This window comes from Stegastes partitus, unplaced genomic scaffold (assembly GCF_000690725.1).
Source record: "Stegastes partitus isolate 25-593 unplaced genomic scaffold, Stegastes_partitus-1.0.2 Scaffold1143, whole genome shotgun sequence".
Lineage (NCBI taxonomy): Eukaryota > Metazoa > Chordata > Actinopteri > Pomacentridae > Stegastes > Stegastes partitus.
The window spans coordinates 83,055-109,373 of NW_007578874.1; the positions used below are offsets into that span (position 1 = coordinate 83,055).

The following is a 26,319-nucleotide window of genomic DNA, read 5'->3' on the forward strand; positions in this document are numbered from 1 at the left end:
AAAAAAAAAAAAAAAAAAAATCGAGAGAAAACATAATCAATGCACATATATTCGGTTTAACTCAGCAACTGCCTCGTGACACAGGCGTCGCTCATGAATTCTGCAAGTGGTGCACGTAGTGGTGTCTTAAAACGGGGCTGCACGGGTCAAAGAGAACAGCACACGTCTCCAAATCCAGCGTGAGCCATAAGGAGCGCATTTACCCGATGAAAATATAGCGTTAGGGGCAGCATCATCGCCCCCCTGCAACCCTCTCCTCTTATCCAGGCCCCATGTGCCGTAAGCCGGCATGACAAACAGTGTCAAATTTAGCGAGGAAAGCAAAAAATATATTATTAGATGTTGGCTGGGTGATGGGAGAGGACAAGACGACTTCACACACACACACACAAAAACCCCCCTAATGCTTTAAACTCTCCACCCCTTATATCTGAAATGGAATCCGACAAAGAGCTCAATTTATCGTCCTCATGAGGTCCTGATGGGCATCCGTGGACCCCAACACAAGGACCCGCGGTCGGAGCCTCATTACAGGCTCTGCCTCGCTTGATTTTTTATTTTTTTTTAAAGTTGTTTCCCCACATGCAGCATAAAACAGCTCCGGCTGGTCAACTCCAAATAAGAAGAAACAAGTGTTTGTAGTGAGCAGGAATAATTAGAAACCTGCCTGGTCTAGAAGCCGTCTCTCTGGTGCTGGGCTTCCAGGCAGCTTAAAGGCTGCTCGGCCTGCTTGTTAGGGCTCCAGTCAGCAGCGTGCGGGGGTGCGCATGTGTGTGTGTGTGTGTGTGTGCGTAAACGAATGTGAGTTAGCGAGTGTGAATCTAAATTTGATTTGTGCTGTGTCAGTGCGTCTGCCTGCATGATGAACACACGTCACGAGAGACGCAGCCCAGAGTGTTTCTATGTTTTTTGGTGTAAATGTGTCGACAGCGCACGTGTTCGTATGTCTGTGTGTGTGTATCTGGATATCTGGTCTTAGTCCCACGCTGGGAATAGTGATGTGAAGTGAGTGTGTGTGTGTGTGTGCAGTTGGCAAGTCTGAACTACCTGCCTTCAAACTCCATCCCACAGCTCGTCTTTTTATCCCGTCAGCGAGGAATTCTGCACAAACACACCCATTCAGGAAGCAGCAGAGTAAAGAGACCAATGAGCAACGTCCACGTGAGACATTACATGTCATCTTAGATTTTATTCATTTCACTTGTTTGTTTTTGAGACCCAGAACTAGAGAGTTGTGAAATGTTTTGGCTGAATTTTGAGATTTATTGTGTTGAATCAGTTTCTCTGTTCTCTGGGTTAATTTTAAATATATTTTTGGGAACATTCAGTTACGCAAAACAAGCCTCATGCTTATTAAATTTAAACATGAACACAACATGAAAGCAGCTTGTAATTTTGCACATTTAATGACAACATATAGACCCAGATGAACACCAGTTTTTGTGCTCATACCAAAAGCAAAATAACAATAAATAGCAAACAAAAGGAGCCTCATCTGGCCATACAGGCAACACATTGAATTTTACTAATGTTGGAAGCCTCAAAAGTTGGTCAAATGTCAACCAAACATTATTTTACTGTATTTATAGCAGGAAATATGGCTACATGTCTCTCTGTATATACGCTCACAGGAACTTTCTGGGGCCAAGTAACTAAAAATGCGGCCTCTGCTGGAGCCATTCGATCGCCTGCTGTGGGAGTTATAATCCTGGAAATACTGAACTCTTATAATGGCTTTCCAGGTGAGATGGGTGAAAATACAAAAAAAATTCCCCAGGTGAGGTAACATATGAAATTCTCAAAATTCAGCCAAAAATATTTGACAGAACTTAGCTTTTGGGTCCCAAATAGCAAAATGTGAGCTGGTGCAACAACTGATTTGACACAGGCTGACCCGTCATTGTTTAGTATCGAGATACCGTCACACACCGGAGCTCGGGCAGCTTGATTATTGATGGCAGCAGCGTAACTAGCGCCTCCCCATCCATCTCTTTTGCTCTTTCTGCCCGTCCAGGCCCCCCCCCCCCCTTTGTGCAGAGTGATTGGCAGCTAATGAGGCGGGCACGGTTTGGTCAACTGTGGCAGGGGTTTGTTTGTGTCTCAGAGCGGTTGTGTGTCGGGCTGCAGCTGGACGGCTCCCCTCAAACCCTTTCCTGCAACTTTTCCTCTCGTTCTGCCCCCCAATTGTTTCAAGATGAGTTTGGTTTCTTGCCCGTCCATCCCTCAGAGCCGACATAATCCAGACTTCCTTTTCTCTTTGAGTGGAAGTGCATGTGTGTGTGTGTGTGTTTGTGCTGGGGGTGTGTTTGTGGGGAGTAATCTGCGCTGGCAACTGTAAACAGATGCCACGACACACACACACACACACACACACACACACACACACACGCTTTGAAACAAACACACACACACTGCAAACGAGCTACAACTGATGGTTAATTTCTTGCTCGGAGTAAATAGTGGCTCACGCTTATGTAAGCTTTGAATTGAAATTCCAGTTCGTCTGTAGAGAGAGTGATGAAAATTTTATGTTCTTATAGCTTTTCATAAAAGTGTAAAGAGTAGTCATTTAAAGCGTAGCTGTTTTCCTTTGGAGTTTCAGAGGAAGGATTTAGAGGTTAGCCCGTCTTTCACGTATTTCCTCAGGAAATTTGAGAAGTGTTTCCTAACCCCTACAACAGCCGAGTCGAACATTATTGTGTATTCAAGGTGATTAAGGAGGAATTTACTCGCTACCTGTGCTCTCCAAATAATTTTCATCCCTACATGATTGAATTTTCGAGGGTGAAAAATGATAGAGGAGAATACATACAGTTTGATATACTCAATTATCTTTCAGAGTCTCTCTTGCCCTCTTCCACCTTTCGTTCTCCTTTTGCCTTTGATTAATCTTTGGCACTTAGTGGGATTCATTCTTGTTTGAATGTACATGGATATCGTCCTTCCCTCTGAGGGGGGCGCCTTTCTGCCGCTGAACCCTAGGTGGCAGTAGTGACCCGTGAGCCGCTCTCTGGCTTATAAGAGGTTTATTAAAGAATAATTAGAATGATGTATGGGACTGTCTGTCTCTATCCACATCCATTTTCCCCCAACATGACTATTTCATGGAATAAGTATCAAATTAGGAGCGCGCAGGCTTTGTATGTGGGGCAGTTGAAAACATACCCCAACATTTAGTCATTTATCATCAGGCATGTATGACAGAGCCACTGACTGCGAGTGTGTGTGTGTGTGTGTGTGTGTGTTTGAATGCACGCGTGGTGTGATTGAGCAGGAAGATATAAAGTGCATGTTTATGAGTGACATATGGAGCTGTAGTGTGTGTGGCTGAGTGTACGAGACACTTGAAAGGAAGACATAAATTCCTGCATGTTTGTGACAGACAGCTTTGGACATCAGGGTATGTTTTGTTGATTTATTCTCGTTTGAAGGCACTTTGGTGGGAATTAAGTGTGTGCGTCCACTTATACCTTCTTCTTCTTCTTCTTCTTCTTTTGTGTGTGTGTGCACCTTTGAAGCATCTTTTTTCCTTTTTTTTCACTTTTTGTGCCTGATTGTACGTCTTCAAAAAGCAACACTCCCTGCACCCTGCCTGCCAGTCAGCCAGTCAGGCAGGTCAGGCTGACTGGTGGCTAAGCTAAGCATCGGTCCGCTCACTCCCAGGACCTTTACCGGCAGCTCAGCGTGCTCAGCTAGAGTTTCGCCGTGTCCGAGCGGGACCGAGTAAAACGCCACAAAAAAGAACAAAACAGTGATTGATAAGACGGCTGAAACAAGAGAGGGACTTAACAGGGCGGCCAGCTGTCTGTCTTTCTGTCGCTCTGCTACTCATGCTCGGTTTTCTCTCTCCCTCCTTGCCTCCCTTTCTCATTCCACCATTGTGCGGCAACAAACACTCCATTCTGACAGCGGTTGAACTGTGCCGATACCCTCGAGTGTGCGGGGCAAAATGGGAGGCTTGTCAAAGCAGTGGTTGTTTACACTCTGCCAGGAATAATAAGAGGGGGTCGTATTTCTGAACCGATTAATCACGAGCTGCCCCTTGTGCTTGGCTTGGACTATTCCAGGCGCAGAATAAATGTCGATGTGGGGAAGCAATTTGTTGTGGAAATAAAGCAGCTGATTGTTGATTGATCCAGCGCTGTTGCTGTTTCATTAGGGTCGGCGTGGCACAGCAGAAGCCACAGGTACAAACTTTTCGATGCCCACCACATTTTTTTAATGACGAGCGAGTCATACAATCATCGTAATTATTTAGTTTTGTGTTTTTATTCACAGTGAATGGTTAGATGTGTCATGGCATAGCATAGGCTGAGATCTAGTTTATTCTTTGTGCATGTGCAGAAAGACCTTTGGCTTCGTTATTAATAATCTTTTTGTTAGGTTCTGACTTTGCTGTTTGGCCGTTATTTACTTACAAACCATCCTTGGGCAGTCTCAGACGCTCCAGTGGGTCAGACGTAATCAGACAGACCTTGCGCCCAAACCAGAGGCTGAAGAGGATTTTCCACTTGGAAATTAATAGACGATATCAAATTAAATAAGCCATGTAAAATTTGCTGGTTGCATTTCTCCCCTTTTTTGTTTGTACTTCAGGGCCTGCAGTAACAATCCGTAGACAGACGCGCAGTTTTCAGGCAATTCAAATAAAAAATGGAAAAAAAAAAAAAAAAAAACGTCTAATGAGGCTCCTCTGCAACAACCTTTATCTCACCGCTGCCTTCAGAAACAATGGCAGCTTACTTTTGCGTCTCAATCGCATGCTTCCAGGTGCAGAAAATAAAAGCTTTGCTCGTCCTGCGTGGGGCTTTTTAAATGTTCTGCAGCTCGCTCTTTGATGTTTGTATGTTTAATTGGATGATCAGATGAGATAAAACGTGTCCTGTGAAAAACTGCAGACTGATATGCTCGTTCTGAGTGATATTTGGGCTACACTGATGGGATGCTGATGCGAATCAAAGAATGAGTAAAAAGGAGTTTCTAATCTTTTCATCTGACATTTTTATTGAATGCGTCTTGGAGCAACCGAGGGCTCCTTTAAGACCCTGCCAGAGTCACTTAAGGAAATCAGAGTGGGGGTTTTGGGAGCCTGCAGGGGTTCATTAGGACCAGACTGGTCCTGCTTCCTCTGCCAGAGAGGAAAAGGAGAACACAGAAACACAGAGAGAGGAATGAAGAGAGGTAACGACCAGAGAATGAGGGCTGGCGAGCGTTTGAGGGAGGTGGGTGGTGACCAGTCAAAAACCATGGTGAGAGACGGCAAGAAATACAGTGGGAAGAGAAACTAACCACGGGAAAAGGAGTGCGACAGGCGGGGAGTGGAAGGAGAGAGACAAAAAAAAGAAATAAGAATGAGGGAGAGCAAAGGGAGACAGTGAGTGCTGCAATGCCAGTCTATCCTGTGACAGCTTGACACCGCAAATCAAACTAAGAAATGAAGACAAGTAACGAGACAACCGTCACCAGGATCACTGCCAGTCGGGCTGTTACCTATAGGCTACGGCACTCAAAAGCCATACACTTTTCATTGTGGCTGTCACATTGGGGAGTGCTCTAAATGAAAACAGACCTCTTCCCTTCTTTTTTCTTTTGTAGTGTGTGTTTTTTTTATTTTTTTCTCTTTCTTTCTTTAGGTAAGGTACTGTAGGTCGAAGTGGAGCTCTGTCCTCAGCACACAGAGGGATGCATTGTATGCTTCTTTCTATTGAGTGAAAGAGCTGGATAAGGTCTCTGTTCCTATTTTCCTCTTTGCACTGGAAGACATTCATCACCCCTCCCTCTGATAAATGGCTGCTGTATACAAAAACGCACATATGGTTGCACAGACACGCTTACAAAGGCACGTCCGTACAGACCTACTTCATGTTGGGGTGGATTTAGTAGCTCACATGTGGTATTTGCGGAGTCTAGTCTACTAGTTGGAGAGATTCGGGGCCCAACAGGCTCGCAGAGGGTTAAACGTCCTTCCAGACATCCGCTGCTTTCTGTTAAACTGACGGCAACTGAACGCGTCAGCTTCTTACTGGCCGTCTCACCGGGTCCGACCTGGTAAGATTTCACTTTCAACACGAGTCCGAACCGCCTGCTGTCACATTAACAGATAGACACGTACGAGCAAAGGCACTCTGAATCGTGTGAAGCGATTTAGGGAAGACTTTTTCCCACTTTTCAGCACCGATATCGGTCCAAAAAAACATCACAGAAAGCAAAAGACACAGTTTGCTGTCCGCGAGAATCAAACTTTACTGCCAGAAAAACCGACACTGACAGCTTAGAACCATCATATTCAAGAATAACGAATGTAATCAGGGTTTTTTTCTCCAAAAAATGCATTAAGACAGGAGCTAAAGTTTAGTTTGTTGCTTCCAGCTGTTTGTAGGAGTTTCTGATCTAAGTTTATTAAATACCTGCAGCATCAGACTTTAGTTTAAGATCTCTACCTCATTATTTATGACATTTTTTTCCCAGTTTTTTTCTTTTTATAACATCTTATAATTATTTCACAGCCTTGAGATGAGCCACTTTGCATTTCGCTGCACATCCTGGACGAGCACGTGACGGATAGAAACTCTTGAATCTTGAGTGTCAGCGAGTCGTGCGCATTTTTGCACGCGCGTGCATCTTAATTAAATAGTTAAAATTATTAAAATCTACCCGACATGGAGACAGGGTGGATCAGGATCTAACAGCACTGTGTATTTTCCTTCACCTCAGACAGGTGTGAGATGTCACACAGAGTCACACTTCATCAGCTGCGGGTAAATCATTAGTTGTGTAATTAATTTGACTATTGGTGAAGTAAATTATCATCACACACGAACAGAATACTCAGTGTTTAGGGAATCATGAATAAACAAGGCTGCCAGTTATTTGAAGAGTTCCATGCTGCTGTTAGTTTATTTATTGGTGCGTTATTGCGTTTTATACATCATTTAATGTTCTGTCCAATCGCGAGGAACATTAAAAGAAACGTCGTCTGAACGATCAGATGCTGATGAAGCGGCCATGTTGTGTATTCCATGTCAGAAAATGGCTAAATATGGAGATTCACTTACATCTAAACACAGAAGCTTCCTTGTAGAATCATATTCAATGCTTCTTGGATTCAGTCGTGCTGCAAAAAGACGGTTTGGGTGATTCTCTTAAGCCTTCCCAGGTTACATTTATCATACAGCTGGCTGATGATGGACTAATGAACATTCTTGCAGTAGTTTCACTCTTTCTGGTCTCCCCGAACCCTATGGCTTGATTTTGATTTAAATATTATTTTTACATCGCCGTTCCCAAATGTGCCACAGTTTTGTTTCAGCTCTGGTAAAGGCTAGTTCAGAGGACGGAGGGAAAAAAAGAGGGATGGAGCAGAGAACCAGCCCTGCAACCCTCGAGATGCTTTTGCATGTTTCAGTAAAAGGAGCTTTCACATTTTTGCTGCTCGTCGTGAGAGAGTGAGAAAAAGAGAAAAAAAAAAAAAACATATTTATGGTTGTAAACAGCTTGATGTCGCACACCAGTCTGTTTTCTCATCTCGCTGTCTCTCCATCCTTTACCCACACTCCTAATTGGTGGATAGAATGGATCTACAATAGGCTCTAAAACCTGTGATTAGCTCAGTTTTGCTCTGTTGCTGAAATCAGGATTTGCGATTGGCTGTTGTGCCGCTTTGATGTGTTCAACTGTATCCAACGGCTTTTTTCTGAAGGAAGACGGGAACAGGATGAGCAGTGTTTCTGACACAAATACTCGTTCTGACTGCAGATTAAGACGACTGGGAAGGAGGAATTTCCAGCCAGACGTGAAGAACTATCGGCTACAATTATCATCTATAAGCCTGATGTGCTTTGGCCAGTTGCTTTTTGTTGGAGTTCATAAACCAGCTATTGTATGCATTAATTCTACATTATTCTGGAGTATGTGCAGACATATTTGATCACAGTGACAACCAAAATTAAACACACTAAAAGGTGACGCGTTAAGGAAGGGTTTCACTGATTATTACTCTCTGCATTCATATTTTTTGTTGGATTGAAACACAGCAACTTGGTGAGAAAGTCCCATTTGCTATATAGAGCCCCGCACAGGCCCCTAATTGGATTCTGTATTTTTTTTTTTTTTGCCTCACGTTATCATGCGATTACCTGCACCTCGCACTATTATTAAAGCCCTTACAGATCTAATAATATCGAAACCACCCACTCGTACTATTGTTCGCACATAAAAAAGAAAAATAGGTGGTTTGAGCAGTTTGGACGGCGTCAGGAGGAGCCCCGACTTATCTCGACAATCAAGGTTTATCAACCTCAGCCAGCCTTTCGGTGCGCATCTGTTGCATTGTCATTTGAAGTCACCTCACAGGAAGACACCATCCCAGTCACAGGTGCCAGTTCATTCACCCTCCCGCCGCACTTCTCTCTATTTGTCGGCCTCTTTTGTTGTCTCACATAATCTATTTCTCACCTTGGGAGAGAGAACGAGGGAACATAACAAAGAGTGAAAGAATTGATTTGTTGTGTCAGGTATAATAACTGATATTTGAATACCTTGCACTGGTGCTGGAAACTGTTCCGTTAAGAAAGGAAAGCTGCTCTTGAATTTTTTTAATTTTTTTTCCTCCCTCGGATGATACCGGCTTTGTACCTCAAATCACAGGTGGCTTTTTCTGTTCTTGCTCAGCTGAATCTCTCTGAGCGCCGCTGATTGTGTATGATGGCGCCGAGCTGAGCGACGGTAATTCTCTGATGCGCACAAAGATATTATCGGCGGCTCGGCATAGTAGGGGCGTCGATCTGTCGTTAGCGCACTTCTGCTACTGAGTCATGCACCAGGGTCACTTGTGTGGCGAGCGTTTAACCCACGCAATCTGTTTGTATGCATGCGTTCGTGCGCGAGGCAAGGATTTAAAGGCTAAGAGTTACCAAGTGTCCTTCAAAGAGAGAGAGAAAAAAAAGCCTCATTTTCTGTGTCTTTCTCCTCTTTTCTCTCCTCTCCTTCTTGAGGGAACAGATCTCTTTTTCTTTTCGAAAGATGTCCTAAATCCACTCCTGTAATTGCATAGCATTTCTGTCTGCTGAGCTGAGAAGAAAGAACAAAAAAAAAAAAAATGAGATAAAGCAGAGAAAAATCCTGAATATTCTTTCAATGTTTCTCCTCTCTCTTCTCTGGCAGATCAATCGAGCGCCGAGCTTTGGGACCGATCAGAAGATTGATTACGATGTGAAGAAAGGGGTGCTGCTCAACGCTCTGAAACTCCTCAACATTAGGTACTGTTTTCCTGCACGCAGACTCACACAAGCTGCATCTCGCGGCCCGTTAGGTTTCACAGGCAGAGCTCGTGTCAAAGCAAATGTCTAAAGATTTCAATCAAGTCTTTTAGTTTTCTTTATTTGGCAGCCGGGGGAAAAAAAATCCAAATTACTTTGATGCGTTGCACAATTCAGCTTTTATCTTGTTTTGATCTCAGGCTGATGAGACAATAGTGACGTTAATGTGAGCGTAGCAGGAGGCTTGAGCTTTGGACAAATAAATTATGGCCCTTGTAAATCCGTGTGTTTCTGTGGTGCATACAAAAGGCAGGTAATGGCCAAGGCACAAAGCTGGGCCTCCACTGTGCACTTTGTGTACCCTTCAATTAGACAAGCCGTGTGTGTGGGTGAGTTTCTGGATCTGTCATCTTTACCTGTACGCTGCTCTAGTTTTAAATCTGCATTGTTTACCCCGCTCTGTGTATTCACATAAGCGTCCTGTTTTACTTTGCTTTGCTGGTGTATTCGTTTAGCTTGCTGCTCTTATTGTGTAATGTGTTTTTTTTGTATATGTAGTGTTTGTGTGTGTGTGTGTGTGTGTTTGCTGGCTTGCTTTTCTGTCCCCTGGCTACAGTGAGTCTGTCCACTGATTGATCATTGCACACCAGACCTCTGGATCTCTGCTCTCTTTTTCTTTTTCTCTGTGCTTGTCCTCCTCTTACTGCTCTAAATATAACCTCAACTCCACCAGTCACACACACACAAACACAGTGCACACACACACACACACATACACAATGGATCAATTACATGCAGCACCATAGATCTAGTTTGGCCAAGTGTGGTGCAGCAAGCCCACAAGAAAAAAAAACAAAAAACCTCTTCCTCGGCTTCAGCTGGCACAAACAAATCTCTTATCAAAATGATTTGTTTCGTGGCTGATGTTTGCTGTGTTCCCACAGATTAAAAGGGGAGATTTGGTTATTTCATGACAAATAAATCGTAGGAGGCCTTGAAAGGCTGCAGGAAGCTCTTTCTACTGGACAAACAGTTTTTCATGCCGGATTGAATGAGGGGTTTTGTTGGACTTCGCTCACTTTTTTTCCTTATATAGTAATGACTTTGCTTCCCCCAAAGGGAGGGGTCGGCGGCGTGCGGAGGTAATGTCGGCTCTTGACTCTGCTCACAACACCAACTGTATCAAATGGGATCAATTCAGACCCGGCCGGGCATGGACATTGATAAACCTCAGCCCCCCAACAGCACTCAATATCCAATTTAAAGGGCCAGCGATTGACTAAAATGAATTGCCCTTTCTCCAGACCGCAGTGGCCCACTTGCTCAGAATTAGCTGTCTGGTCCTGTTCGTCCGGGGGTTGTTTGTGTCTCTGCCACGTCTTTGTGTTTGTGCTGTTGAATGTTTTGCGAAAGGATTTTATATTTGCCACCACAATGATGCGATGATCAAAAGGCAAATTCAGGTCAGTCCATCAGTTCGGGACGAGGCTGTCAGACGTGACAGCTCACAGTTGTCTTTAAAACTCTTCTGCAGATAATGCCGTTTTTTTTTACTTGTTACAATATTCGAAAACAACTATTACATGCAAAAAAAAAAAAAAAAAATGCGACAGAAAACAAGTCAAAGGCACAAAATGTTTCTGGAAAACTTATGAGATCAGAAAATCTGCTTTAATGGTTTTTGCTGTCAGTCTACTTTTTAATGGGGTCTTTCCATATGTGTTCACTCTGCGACTTCAGGGCCAGCGACAAGAAACGCAACCTGGCGCAGCAGAAGGCGGAAGCTCAGCGACGGCTCTACGGACACGGATCCATGAAGAAACTCTCGGCCGCTTCCTCGGACTGGGAGAAACAACGTCACACGCTGGAGCGGAGGAGAGAAGAGCTGGTGAGAAACGTTCAAATGGAGCATTGCATTCATTTTAAAACCTTATTATCCACAAAGCAACGTCTTGCTGAAATTGTATTTGCACAGTGGCGCACCTGAAATGTCCCGAGTGCAACCGCAGTCCTCTAAATTGCTGACCACTGACCATCTGCAGCGCTGCGTCTGGGATACTAAGCACCTGTACAAGTGGTGCTTCTTAACTGTGGCCGAGGGAGTTGAGAGCGATATTCATTCATTTCCCCCACCCAGACATTCAACACCAGCCTGGGGATTAAAACAATGGCTGTACAATCATGAGCCACGATCATAAGTCATGAGATAGCTTTTAAGCTTTTTGGGCCACACCAAAATGAGCACAAAAGGTGGTTTGGCCTCAGCCTTTCAGGGACACATTCTTATAAAGGATGTGTTTGGAGCGCTACCATCAGGGACATTTACTACACGCAGCAATGAGTTGGAAAATTTTTTGTATAGTAGGGATGTCGCAGTGTAATTCTTTGAGTTTTTTTTGTATTTAGAATCTGCTGAAAGAGTCCCAATCTGATACCATTTTCTGACACAATATGCACTTAAAATCCATTAAAGTTATTAAAATCAATCCAATGCACGTTGCACAACTGAATAGCTCTGCAGCGCATCAAGAAAAAACTGCATTTCTGCCTCCAAGCTGTTCCTTAATGTTCTGCAGGTGATCAGGAACCTTGCTGTAAAACTCGATGGCGATGTAGTGTTCGAGGGTAGGATGTACACGAGCTCCACAGGACGGAGCAAACCTGCATTCTCTGCATGGATGTCAGAAAATGTATCGCAGATGGAGAACCGCTGGAGCTCACCTGGTTGAGCTGGCGTCACATGTACAGGGGCTATAGTCCCCGATGCAGAGGTCATGACTTCAAATCCTGCTCATGGCCCTTTTTCGCAGGTCCTTCCCCCGTTCTTCTCCCCCACTTTCCTGTTTCTCTCTCGACTGCACTATCAAATAAAAGCAAGAAGGCCAAAAAAAATTAATTAAAAGAAAATAAATACATAATGTATCGTAGATCAGCTGTAGTACCTGGTTGTTCCACCAGGTGGAGCCTCTTCCTGTTTAACACTGTAGAGACCAGAGGAGGCGTCACTCAGACTACAGTTCATTTTGGCAGCAGAGAGCATGATGACAGAGACTCTGAGGAGGTTAATGACCTCCGACCAGAGCTGATGTGTTCAGGACATACTGGGATTGATGGTGGCGTATCTAACAGAGTTCAACATAATATGTCCGTTGACTAAAACAGCAATATCAGCACAATTCAAATGTCCAATTGATTACTTATGGATAATACAACAGATTGTTGATTAAGAGAATCATTTAGGATTTTCTTCCCTAACCTCCTGCCACAAACTGTGCTCTTCCTTTACGACACCTGTGTGACAGCGGATAAAACAAAGAACCAGGTTTATGTTCGTGTTGACACGATTAGTTAAAAAATGAGTTCATATCTCTAGTCTTCATTCATTAAACAACCAAGTCTACACATAATTAGATTCCTGTACAACTAAGCTGCTTTCTCAATTAGATTCGCTTTTTAGGCAACTTTATTGTCATCGCACATGTCACAAGCACAAGGCAACGAAATGCAGATAGCATCCAACCAGAAGTGCTAAGGCGGTAACAATAAACAAAAATGCATTGCAAACTGTAAGTCCGTAACAAATTCTACACCTGTAATGCAAACAGTTACACAGATTGTTGGTGCTGAAAGATCTAATTCGTGGTTCCTGAAAGATTCAACAAAGTTCTCAGACGTTTTGGGAGACAGACTCGTGTTGTCGGACACCTAAAGCATCACGTGACAGACTTTCTGCTCTGCCATCCTGTCCGAAACGGTTTCTTAGATGACAAATGGTGAAGTTTTGGACCTTCGGGCTACAGCACTAACTGACACACTAGCAGCACGTTCTTTCTCTTGTCGTCTGTGGTATCGTGTCATTTCAATTAAAGCTGCATTTTTAAGGTCGTATAGTCACCGGTCAAAGGAGTTTCTGTGTACTGCTCACGATATCTGAACCTTTAACTAAATTGTTAAGAGTTGAAAATTTCAAAGCTTCTGGGTGCACATTTAGCTAAATTTGTGCCTTTTCTAACAATAAATGTAATATTTTAACTTTGTCTGGGTCCGAAAAGACGACCATTTGCATGCTGCGTTTAGATTTTTGTTCAGCGTATATACCAGTGTGCTGTTCTCAATAAAAGCTTGGATTTCTGCTCAGACTTTGCTACAGTTTCACTTACTTCTTACTCTGTGTCAAAGGAGTCAAAGTTATCGGAGACAAGCATACCATTTAATTATTTTCTCTTTGAAATGAAGGAGTCGAGGGAGCTTTTCTCATATGGGGAAAAGTGGCAGCTACCAGTACGCCTCCCACCCTCTTTGATTAGCCTTTTGATTAGCCACGACAGTAATCAGTGGGAATAAGGAAAGATGGTGCCGAGGCACTTCTTTTAAAAAAAAAAGAAAAGAAAAGGGCACCACCTCATCTCTGAGCGATGTTACGGCTGAAGTGCGAGACCAGGTTCAGGCCTATTGAAGGCACATATCGCTCAGTGCTCAATGATATTGCAGTGCTGGTTGGGGAGCAGTTCCCTCCTCTCTGCTTTATGCCCAATTGGCCAATTGAGCTCCACAATTACACCTTTGTAACATACTAATAAGGCAGTAAATGGAATAAATTATGAGCCATTGATGGGTGAGACTATTTGTACTCTTTCTCCCTCTTGCCCTCTGTTTCGCTCGACTTTATTCTTTGTTTCTAATAGCAGGTGCGGTTTGGTTGGCATCGATTTTCATTATTTTTTTCTCTTGTCCTATTTCTAGAAAGAGCGACTGGCACAGGTTCGCAAGCAGATTTCCAGGGAGGAGCATGAAAAGCAACATCTGGGGAACTACAGGTAAGAAGGAGGCGAAAAGGGGCTCTCCCTCCAGGAACTCCACTCACTGCACTCGTGCCAACTCGCTTACATTTATGGGGTCATCTGCAGAGCGCCAGGCTCTGAGGAGAATAAATAATGCTTCTGCAGACAGTAGAAACAAAAGAGAACACCAGAGAGAAGAATTAAGACCGAGAGAGCATTTAAAACGGAGAGAAAGAAAGAAAGGAAATCAGAGGCGGCGTGTAATGGCAAGGTTCAAATTGTTATTCCTCTATCCACAATGCAGCGTCTTAGAAGCCTAAATTAGCACATACACTTTGCTTAAGAGCTCCGAGCCATTTTCCATCCCCTCCTCGCCCCACGCTTCTCTTCTCTTCTCCTCAAACTCCATGTGGGAAGACATCGGGCGTGTCAATTTTTAATAGTCAACTCACAGATGGAGCGGATTCACCTTAGAGCATGACTCAGCAACACCGAGTTCAGATTCGCCACTTGTCCCGTGTAAATTCTTAATGCTGCCTCACGCCCTGGGTGCCTCTGCCTGCCTCCGTGTCTTTATCCACCGCACGTTTTCAGGTCTTGATTTTCTCTCGCGGTGTCTTTCCCACCCATGAGTTTACACACAAAAAAAAAAACCACACCGACAGATACGACTGACTCACACTCACTTCACCCTTCCTGCTGTCTCCCCCCAAGTCTAAGTGACTTCTTGACTCATCACTTGACTGGATGGCGAGTGAGAATGCCGATCCAGGCCTGCGTGAAGTGCTGTCACCCTCCTTCCTCTATTTCGACAGGCAGCCAGACAGTCAATCAGACAGGCTGAGGTCTGTCTGGAGCAGCCCTAATAAAGACCTCTTAGCATTCAAACGATGTCCCGGCGCAGCAGTGAAGTCTGATTAACACGCTGCTTCTCATTAGACGAGTTGGGGTAATGAACTTACTTACATTCGACTATTAGATGAAACCTGTATCAGGTACAGACAAGCCAGGACCCCGTGACATCTGAGGGGAAACCCAGCTGGTTGTTGCTGCTCATTTAGCATCATTTAAGCGGCTGGAGTCACTTTAAGGATACTGTTGACCAAAATAGTTTCACACTAATGTGCATGGAATGGGAATATTAGGTGGGGACACATGAGAGGAAAATAAACCCTCCAGCACAAACATTTTATCAAATGAAATGTCCATATGTTCAGATATGAAGGGTGCCAGAAAGACTGAGCAGTTAACACCCACCATTAAAGTGTTGACCTCAAGCTTTTCAGTCAGTCAAGTGATTTATGTGGCTCTTTAATGGTTGACAAGTTCTGGCTCTTTTAATGTTATGCTTTCAGTTCAGTTTATCCAGCTATTATAAAGAGACAGAAGTTTTTTTTTTTTTTATCATGTTTAAGAGTCTATTTGGAGAAGGGAAAAAGAATCTGTTCCACTAAAGAAAATGTACCATAGCAGTCGGAAAATCCCACGTGGAATAGTGCCACAGGAAGGAACTAAAGTGATTGGTTCATCTCAGGTCTCAACGTTCGGCTGATGCTTGATCCGAACCGCAGTGACTAAATGAACGCGTAGAATTGGGTCAACTTCTCCGACGATATGGAAATCATGCAGCCAGAACAGCAACTCTGCATAAAGCCGTTAATGGCGGACGGGCTGCAGTTGAAGTTTGAACTGCAGAAGCCATTGCACCAGAACTCACTAGTCATGTGCTGATATGTGCGACTAGCTTAGCATTAGAATTAGAATTAGAATAAAACTTTATTGATCCCTTCGGTACAAAACCTCAGGGAAATTGCTACACCAGAAAAAACAACACAACACCAACATAAAATCAACAACAACAACAGCATTCAAAATCAAAATCAGTATTCAGCATTCAAAATCAGCAACAACAACAGCAACAATTACTAATGCTTAGCATTAGTAGCTGCATTAGTAGGTTATTGATCAGTATTAATGAGAATCTGCCCATTATTTTGTCGTAACACAACATTTACTGCTTCTACGTTGACGCTGTGGTCAACTACAGCTTTTATAATTATTAGACCATCATGCCTCAAGTTTTCCGCCTGTTTTATGGCGGTTCTTGATTGGACAAAACTGTATTTTTTCTTATCTTTTGCTGATTCCAAGCCGGTCAGTGACAGATTTACTTTTTTTTAAAAAGATGTCCGACTTATTATCTCATTTTTTTTGGTTTCTTTGTTTTGTTGCGTGATAATCTAGTTTGGGTTATCCGTTGACTTTACAGCTAATGCACAAAATAATTGTGACTCCAAAAATGTTTTTGACCAACTAGTATGAACTTTGACTAGTATGAGTTTTTTCATGTCAATGCTGTAATTGTTTTACAATTATTGCAAATTCTAACTAAATGATCATCGTTAAAGGTCTGTTGTGTCGACTCTGTAAAGAAAACAACAGGTGGTCTAATAATTATTTCCAAAGCTGTAATTATTTTTATTCTAAAAGTAGGTCAGTCGATTCCAAAGGCCGACTCACGTCTGAGCTGAAGCCAAACCATTTCCCCACTTTCTGCTCTCCCACAGGCCGATGCTTATTTAGCCTAAAACATTGTTGTGGTTTGATGGCCGGAGCGATGACGTGGGAGAGCGTGGAGATGCATTGCGAGGATAAGCGGGCAGAGGTTTCGACATTGTTCTAATCCCATCAGGGCCAAGATAAACACTGAGCACTCGGTGTAGTCTTGAGGGCACATGTGCAGGATGTGTGAGCAGGCACATTAGCAGAAGCTGCAGAAAACAGTGGAGCGAGTAAGTGCACATCTCAGCGAGGGCGAGTGTGCGTTAATGCATTGGCATGTGAAAAGACTGACTCAAGTTTTTTTTTTTTAAATTCAAGGTCTCCATTAACAGTTTTCTTTCTGTGTTTTCTCTTTGCTCCCTCCTTCTTCATTCTTTTCCTTGATCCTGCTGCTCACCTTTCATTTGTCTCTCTCTATCGCCGAAATACGTTTTCCCTCCTGCTTGCTCTTTTCTCCGTCCGTCCACCTCTCTCACCTGCTGTGCTTCGACCTCAACTCGTCCCTCTTCTTTCCTTCCATCTCTGCATCCCCGCTCCTTCCTTCCTTCCTTCCGTCTTTCTTTCTTTCTTCCTCTTATTTTCTTTATCTCTCCTTACCAACTCTATTTCTCTCCCTTCTCTTATCCTTCTTACCTCCCAATTCTGTCACCGCTCCTCCTTTCACCTCAAATTCCTCCTTTGCTCAACCCCAATCCCCGTCTCCTCTTTCCTCCTCTTTTCCTCCTCTGCACTCCATCACTCCCGCCCTCTCCTCTGCAACCCCAAATCCTTTTTTTCTGTTCCTGTATTCCCTCATTTATTCTCTCCTTTCTCCCCTGCATTGATAACCCTTCTTCTTTGCCTTTCCTTTCTCCTACTTTTTTCCACTCCTCCCTCACTCTCCCTGCCTTCCTCTCTCTGCCTCTGCGGCCTACAGACGTATTTACCCCCCAGATGACAAGCTGCTGTTGGAGAAGTATGAAAGCCTGCTCTCGGCTGCCTTTCAGACCTTCCTCGCCGGGCGAGCTGCCTCACTTCAAAAGGAAATGAATAATCCTCTGAAACGAATGAAGGCACGTACGTCAGTGGCAGACTGTCACGGACACACACACACACATAATGGAAACCTGCAGAGACCCACACCCGAAAATATACACACAGTATGCAGACACTTGTGGACAAGCACATACCAAAGAAAAGAAACACACACACACACACACACACACACATTTCTATTAAGATTCTGCCCACAGAGACAAAAAAGGATGCGCAAATAATGCGGAAAGTGTGCCGCAGTCCTTGGTATTTGTTAGAATGTCTGACAATATGTCCTTCTTCTCCTCTCTATCTGCCTCGCCTTCCGACTGTCATTCACTCTATCTTTTCACAAATATTTATTGTGCTGTGCACACGAGCTTTTAAAAGCAAATCAAATCCCACACAACAATGTCGTTTTTGTTTCTTTATGGTTAGACTCTCCTCAGTTTCCTTCATCCTCTCTCTCTCTCTATGTGTATATGCTTTTGTTTTTTTTTTATATCTTAGTCAATGTTAGTTTAGAGGAGCCTTCAAAGTTGATAATAGATGCAGTCCACTCCATTGAAATCACTTTTCTACAGGTTATACATTAATGTATGACAACGATTAAGAGATTTAAACATAAATATGTTAATGCCCACACACACACGTACAAACCTGTGTGGTCGCGCATTCATCGATGTGTCTTTATAGGGCTGGAAGTCATTGTATGCATATCAATGCCAAAGCCTCTCTGGTTGCAGCAGGAATGTAACTGCAGCTGAGCTTTGAAGGTAAAGGTATGAAGAGCTTTTGCGAAGGAGAAAAGTTGATTTCCATACCACATAACCTGACAGGGGGAGCGAGCAGCAGCAGCAGCAGCAGCAGAGAGAAAAATGTGGAGTATTTAAACGGCGATGAGAGGAGTGAAAAAATAATCACAGTTAAAAGATGGCGAGGTACTGATAGAGATCGTTGTTTTGTCACTTTTGTTTTCTGTAAAATACTTTTCACAAGGCTTGAGTAGAGGACAAAAAAAGGGGACAAAAAGAGGCAATTTTCTGTCTTCATATCTGGTATTCAAGAAGAACAAATCAATGAAACAAAAAGATACAGAGGAGGGCATTGTGGAATATTTAAACCCATGGAGGGAAGAAGCATTTATGAGCAGGAATGATGCAGATGAAACAAAAATCCTTAACTGCTTTTGGCAACTGAATAATAACAGTGCACACTAAATATGGATATTTTTGACAGTGGTATTGACATTACAAACTCATATCAAAGCTCTGTCACATGCAACTATTGCAGCTTTTGTAGAAAGTACCTCAACAGATTCTAGTCTTTCGCAGTTTGTTTGTCAAAAAAAAGTTATTGTGCGTCCTTTCAAGAACGGAATCTGCAGAGAATTTTTAAGGGGGATGTCAATCAAAGATCAGGCGGAGCAGAGACATCAGGTCTTTTAATTTAGTTCGCACACAGAGATGTGGATTTTCTTCTAGTGTTTCTTATCTAATAACAAGATCGTGAGTGACAACTGGACGGCCTTATGAAGGGACGCGCTGAGATACAAATCTGGACCGTTTATGATAAAGAAGAGATGTTCCTGAATTTCAATAATATGTAGGCTTTGTTATCATTATGTTCATTCTTAATTACGAGAATAAAACACGCGTTTAGGTTGAGGTTTTGTTTGCGCAGCTTGCAACAACTTTTATTTATTTTCTGGTGTTACAGCACTCGTTAACTGCCGGCATGATTTGCAACGCTGCTGTGTGGATAGATTACTGATAATAGCCTGTTTAAGCCTGAAAGTTTAAGTCATTTTGCCTTTTTCTTTGGCAAACTGGCTCTGCACCCCTTAGTGTTGAACATTAGTTGGTTTATTTACCACCATATGTAATTTAAACTTAAAGATAGCAATTTAAATCTCAAGATTAACCTTAAACTTAACTATTTTTATGTGCAATTATTAAAGTATATTTGGTTGATTGAAGAAATAAGGTGCAAATTTGCTAGTATTTACTGTGAAAATAGCAAAAGTTTACAGTGTAAAAATAGAAATGAAAAATAATAACCCTCTGGTTTTATTTATCATCAGACAAGCTCTGGCCCTATAGTAGTTCTTTTCGCTGCGAGAGGTCATTTTCTAGCGTGCCCTCAACATATCCATCAAGTCTGACATACGCTGAACTCACACGGCTCCTGTTTGCTGCCTGTGTGGACTTCTCACGGCCACGAATTGAAAAATGGCATGTATTGTCACACTATCAAAGAAAGTAAAAACCCGCGTCGTAATCCCAGCGATGACGTGCTGATGGACCGAGGAGCACCCTCCCGACTCGAGCTGCTGTGCCGCAGAAAACCCAGCCGCAGGTTACGCTGGTTTGTGCAGGGTTTGCATCACCCTCCTCCCCGCTTCCATTACCGTTCGGTTGACGGGTACGCATCAAGTTGTTAGCTCTGTTGTTAGCTATCTGCGTTCTCCCGCCCACTCAGCCGATGCCTTCCCGTTCCTACGATCTTTTTCAAACTGAAAATAAAGAGGGAAAAAATGTTGTCGAGCAGGTGCACGCTCAGTCGGCATGCGGGGCTTTATCGGTAAAATAATAATAAAAAAACCCGAAAGTACACAGACTGCAAACGTCGTCTTGCTGTACTTCACAGTCACTGCGGATTCTACAAATATATGCACATTAAGCAGGGATATTAGGAATCTCTAAGGCTCATTGGGTTTCGTTTTTTTTTAACCTGAAAACTTTTTAAAAAGAAGTATTCTGCTGTAAAAAAAAGATTACACACTCTAGATTGAAATTGATTTCAACCTGGATTTTATGCTCTCATGAATCAGAAACTTCTTATTCCTGTTGCAAGACGACACTGTTCACCGGGCTGTACAGTTCGGGACAGCTCGAAATTTACTAATAGTAGTAAAGAGTAAAGGAAGAAACGGGAAGAAAACACCAGTAAACCGCTGATTATGTTGTACATCAGGGCAGAGCTCCTGCACCGCGTTGAAATCTGCAGCTTCTGTCCAACTAAAGCTGTCTACAGCTAAAAAAATAGATAAAAATATATGTATATATGTATATTAGGATATACATATGACATAATGCTGTCATTTACACCACCCCCTATTACAACATCATAAATAATTAGAATAAAAACAAGAATAATAGACACAAAGTAGACACAAGCCTTGTAAAAGTAGAATTAATGGCAGCACTTTTGCATTGGATAGCATTAGATTTCACAGCTGTGCCTAATAAAGTGGTCGGTGAGTATATGTTTTGTTTTTTTTTTGTTCTGGCTCAGGGGTTTGTCTCACTGCGGTTTAAATAAATTCCTAACCAGTGAGAAGCATCTTCAGACTTTGACGCCACAAGAATGTACATGACAGTGATATCTGTCAAACATCCAAGAAACAGCCACAGAATGCCAGAGAAGAAGCTGTTAACAATAAAAAAAATGAGCTACAATACAGAAAAGCGTGCTCCGGACACAAAAAGTGCAGCCAAAAAGTGACTCTTTTTTGTTGAAAATAGTTTTTAAATTGACGTGAACAGAAACCATTAGTGACGGCAAGTTACTGTGACTCGCAGCTTCATGGTGGATGAGACGACACATGCAGGGAATAAAACAGGGATGCACGATATCGGATTTAGTCGATATCTGATATTTCAGTGTTTTCCAACTCGTTTTGGCTCACGCAGATAGAAGCACATCCATCAGGTCTCTCCCGAAGAGAAATTAACATATTATGACTCCAGCTGTTACTGTGATGTCCTGCTGGCAGATGCACATATTAAGAATAAAAAAGAAAAGTGCTTTTCAAATATTTACAGGGCAAAATAAGAAAACTACTCCAACTTACATGGAAACTATATCGTATTTATTGTACACAGTTAGTATAAAATGTTTGATTTGTGAAGTGATAATCAAAAACGATAATCTTAGCAGAGTTGGGAGCTGCTCCGTGATGACAGTGCAGCCACGTCGGAGCTCTCTTTGGTCTAAACTGGCTTCATTTGATGCAGCGTCACTGTTTTAGAAACACTCTAAGAGAACGTAAATAGCATTCGGTTTATCTGTAATTTCTGTGCATGTGTCAAGTCTGGTTTACTCTCGTGCTATAAAACATGTCAAAACATCCATGTAATCCGCTTTGGTGCAATTTAACAAGGTAATGGGCCTCCAGTGATTTTTTTTTTTTAAACCACCGTGGGTGGGGAAGCTTTCGCCTCGTGAAAGGTTATTGAGTTGGCAGACTTTTACCGCATAAAAACGCCTGTAATTTGTAAATAAATTCCTCAAAGCATGGCAAAGTGGTATTTTCCTTTCCATTATAATTAACATAATGTACAAAAAATTCAAATTTTAGCTGTTAGCTCCTCAGGACCACTTACACAGCCCATTTAGTGGAGAATATGTTACAGCAGCCATCTTATTGAATGGATGGGCACAACGCTGCAGTTTCCTTACATTCAGTTTAGGCATTTGGTGCATTAAAAGCTGCAATCCTAATAATCAAAACTGCACGAGACATACAGTCTAGATTGCTTATGAAATACCTAATATTAATATATAGAGTAAGGTTTAAATTAATATACCCAACTCACTCATTAGTTATCTTTTTAGACTTTCTTTATTGTCATTGGACAAAAATACAACCATGAATTTGGCAACGAAATGCACTGCTTGGCTACTGGAGTACACAGAACTGGAGCTTGTGAGGCCGTGTTCATAAATACAAATATAACTATAAATAATATCAATGTATATATAAGAAAAACTAGTGCAATGGAAAAAGAGCTAAATTTTTAAAAAATATAGAAATAGTATGAAAATAAGTGTATTGTCAAAAAGTGTTACGTGCAAAAATATAAACAGAATAAACAGAATTTTGCTCGACTTCTAGTAGATTTCTTCTACTTCTTCTGAGGCCTTAATTGAAACACATCTGCATCTGACCACCTGATGCAACGAGGCATCCCAGATATTTACAGCTTCACACCAACACAAATGAAACAAAAGCTTGTGTAGTTATATAAACCTGCACTGAATCTGATTTTTAAAAAAACAAAACAAAACAACACATGACATTTAGAGAAAAAGCAAAAATTTCCCACAAACTCCTCGCGTCCATTCATGCATACTTTAACGCAGAAAGTCTTCCAGACGAGGAAACACGTCGCGGTGCACAAAACCCCCCAGCAGCACGGTGAGCCAGAGGCACGCTGACCTTTTCGTGGACCCCAGAAAGCAGCTTGATGGTTAATCTGAGAGAAAACAATCACTTTTCATCTGCGTTTGAGCAGCAAGTGGGAGCTTTGTTATGTCGCGGCCATGAAGCAACATTAATCACCTTTGCTTGCATTTCAGCCGGGGCCAAATGGCCGAGGCTCGAGCATGTTGGCGAAGGCCGGCACGCCGCCTCGTCCAAATTCAGCCTCTCTGAGCGCTGCCAGCGAGCTCAGCCAGCTCCTCTCTCCTAAACCCCCAGATAAGGCACATACTGTACGCCTGTGAAGTCCAACTTATTCATCCCTCCCTCTTTTTTAATCAGTGAAGTTTCTTGTTTGCTCACACCTCGTGTCACTTCAGAGCCATTGGAGAAACATCACCTCAGTTTACCAGTTTTTTCTGGAGAATTAATGTCACAATCTACGCTGAAATTTCAACACAGAGCAGAAAAACAATTAGAGATTTAAAAAAAAAAAATGAAATTGTAGAATTTAACTCAGTTTTGTCCAAATTGTTGAGTCATCAAAGTAGCCACCTTTTGTAGATTTACCTGCCAAACGCACAAATGGAAAATCAGACAGTTCTGCTTTTCTGTCCAGTTCATCCCAAACCATCTTGGCAGGTTCAGGTCTGGAGACTGTTTCTGCCATTGTCCTGCTGTCTGGTTCTTCTGAGGTTCTTTAGTTGTGATGTAGCTTATCAGAAGGTCTGATTTGGGCTTTTATCTTGCTAACCAACCGGGCGTAGACGGGTCCAAATCCTGCTTCAGAAGGTGTCTTAACTCAGTCCATTCTAACGCTGTGTTCATGCAGACGGAGGGTTTGTAAGTTATTAAAAGTTGGGACTCAGCTATTGAATGTTTGCATCAATTTTCAAGGCTTAATTTACTTCCATTGCTGCAGAAAAGCTGTTTGTTGTTCGCCCATCGCTTGTTCCCGGCGTGAAAGTAAAATCAATGGCGCGCTCTTAGCTTATCACTTATTTATTTATATGTTAAATTATCTATTTGTTCATGTGCGTTTCTGTAACTGGGAGAACTAGTTCATGTCAGCGGAGCGATTTTTCAACCAGCTCAGCATGTTTGTGTGCAGGTCGGTTTCAAGAAAAGGCCTCGGAGGAGGAAAAAAGGCTCGACATCCACCCGAGGAGATGTGTTTCCATCTGTAGAAGGCTTTTTGTCTTTGAAAAGTTGCACTCAGCATTTCTTACATGGTACAGAAAACTGATCACAGGGTTAAGCTTACAAAACTATGTCTGCTGTCCAATATAAAAAGCATTCCTGAGTTTTCTCTGGCTCTTACATTTGTGCCTCTCCTTTGAGAACCTGGACAAATCGTTATTCTCCATATTGTGCACAGTATTACATTTGAACATTTCAGGCAATACTTCCACAGCATCTAAAAAGAGGCTGTTTTGTAGCTGTGGAATTTACCCAATTTTTGAGCTTTTTAGAACCCTCTTAGGTCATTTACTGCACTTGAATGGCTTAAATTTCAATAAAATTGCCAAAATGTGACTGGTAGTTTACAAAACATCAAAGCATTTGATTGCTCCTTGTCAGTGTATCATGAAGATTGAACTCCCTTTTTACTTTCTGCCGATGCTTTGTACTTTATTTTTTTGTATGCAACTAAAATCAGCACCTTTGGCGTGTTCTCATCCGCCTTGTGTTTTGTGTTGGTGCGCAGGAGGAGGACATTTTGGATCTGCTGGAGCAGTGTGAACTGGACGATGAGAAGTTGATGGGCAAATCCTCCAGGCAACGAGGCCCTAAGGTGAGTGAGAGGCAGAGAGGGAGGGAGGGAGGAAGGGAGGCAACAAAACTGAGAGGAATTCAGGAGAACAGGGGCCACAAGCCTCATGGGACCGAAGGAAAAAGTGCAAAGAAGAGTGTCAGAGAGAGAAAGAAGGAGGGAGGCAGGTAGTCAGACGCCTGGAGCTAACGTCCACAGAAAGCACATAGGACGTGATTCAGAAAAATAAAGAGGGGGGGTAGTGGGTTAGGCAAGAAAGAAAAGAATCAGAAAGAGGCCCAAGGAAAAGACCCGACTCCCCCAGGGGACAGCTGTCAGCCTGTCTCCCCGCTATCTTTCTGTCTATCTCCCTCTTTTCCTCTCTCTCTCCCTCTGTCACATGCACCTATACGCCCCCTCGATTTCCCACGACAGCACATTACTCCCTCCATCACCTTGCCTCAGTCTCCTCCCTTCACCTTTCCATCCCTTTCTTTCCCGGCACATCTACATCCATCCCTCACTCGAGGGCTAAATTGGCTGTAACACTCAAAGAGTGTGTTAGGGACTCGACAGGGCAGTTCAGCACTGTATTAGGGAGGCCTTTGCCGGAATGAGGACTTGTTCAGACACAATCACTGTTGTCCAAATTAATTTGGGCCCCGTCAGTTTGGATGTTGCCGAGTGTGTGGAGAGAGACGTCGGGAGCAGAGGGAAGAAAGTGCCGTGACGGATAGATTCTCTCCTCGGGGGTGTAGCGCTCACAAGCCATCTGCTGAAACTGAACCAACGAGTGTTTGAAAGCTAGACGAGAGGAGTGAAGCAAAGGGATTAGAAGCAGGATTTTTGAGGGGAGGAAGAGACGCTGAGGTTTGCGATTGCCGAGGAAGTGTTCAGGTGGAGAGGACAAAAGGCAGAGAACAAAGAGAGGCTGGGAGTGGAACGGGGAAAGAGAGCTAGCGAGTGTCCTCAGGTTCCTTCTCTTTTACCTTCCTCCAGTGTTCTAATTTTGATTTGCAGCCGATCGCATTTGTGTTGCCATCTCTCCCCCTGCTCAGTATTCAGCTTAATATCACCGACTCACTCTTCCAAGCTTCTTGTCTTCACTGTGGTTCCATCCACACCCTCACCGAACCGGTCGAGGCAGACGGCCGCCCTCCCCCAGCCTGGTTCTGTTGGAGGTCTTTTTTGTTCTTCCTGTTAAAGTTGAGGTTTTTGGTTCCTTCCTGCTGTCGCTAAGTGCTCGCTTAAATGTTGGCGTCCTGTAAATAAAATGGAATTGAAATTTATGCAGTTCTTGGTTTCCAATAATCAGTATCGTCCCTGAAAAACCCATCAAAAACCCCTCTCTCGTCTGATCTTTGTGTCTTACTCTGTGCTGTTTAGCCTGTTCTATGCTATGCTAACGGCTAAGTTACCCTGACTTGTTTTACAGTGTGTGGAAAACACTAACTGATAATGCTTTAAGATCTGGACCTTAATGGGAAATAAAAGCGACAGAACACTGCAGAAGACAAGCTGTTCAATCTCAGTTGGTTTAGCGTACCAACATCCTGCCGTCATCACTAGAATAGAAAACATTAAGCCTATTAAAATATAACATATATTGTATATATAATAGGTATCGGCCCAGAAAAGCCCAATCGGCTGACTACTGCTCCTCAGCCATATCCACAACTTCCTTCCTGTCTCATCTTTTTGTCTTACTTTCTGCTGTTTATCCACAGTCTGCTATGCTAGCAGCTA

General features: G+C 42.9%; 1 protein-coding gene across 1 annotated transcript in view; it reads left to right on the plus strand.

The window, feature by feature from the left end:
• Window positions 1–26,319, plus strand: part of ttll7 (tubulin tyrosine ligase-like family, member 7) — an 84,317-nt gene that overhangs the window by 25,019 nt on the left and 32,979 nt on the right. The window contains exons 9-13 of the mRNA XM_008296641.1: window positions 9,163–9,257; window positions 10,998–11,145; window positions 14,001–14,074; window positions 17,517–17,652; window positions 24,529–24,615. Coding sequence (XP_008294863.1) covers window positions 9,163–9,257; window positions 10,998–11,145; window positions 14,001–14,074; window positions 17,517–17,652; window positions 24,529–24,615 — 540 coding nt within the window. The remainder of the gene's footprint in view (window positions 1–9,162; window positions 9,258–10,997; window positions 11,146–14,000; window positions 14,075–17,516; window positions 17,653–24,528; window positions 24,616–26,319) is intronic.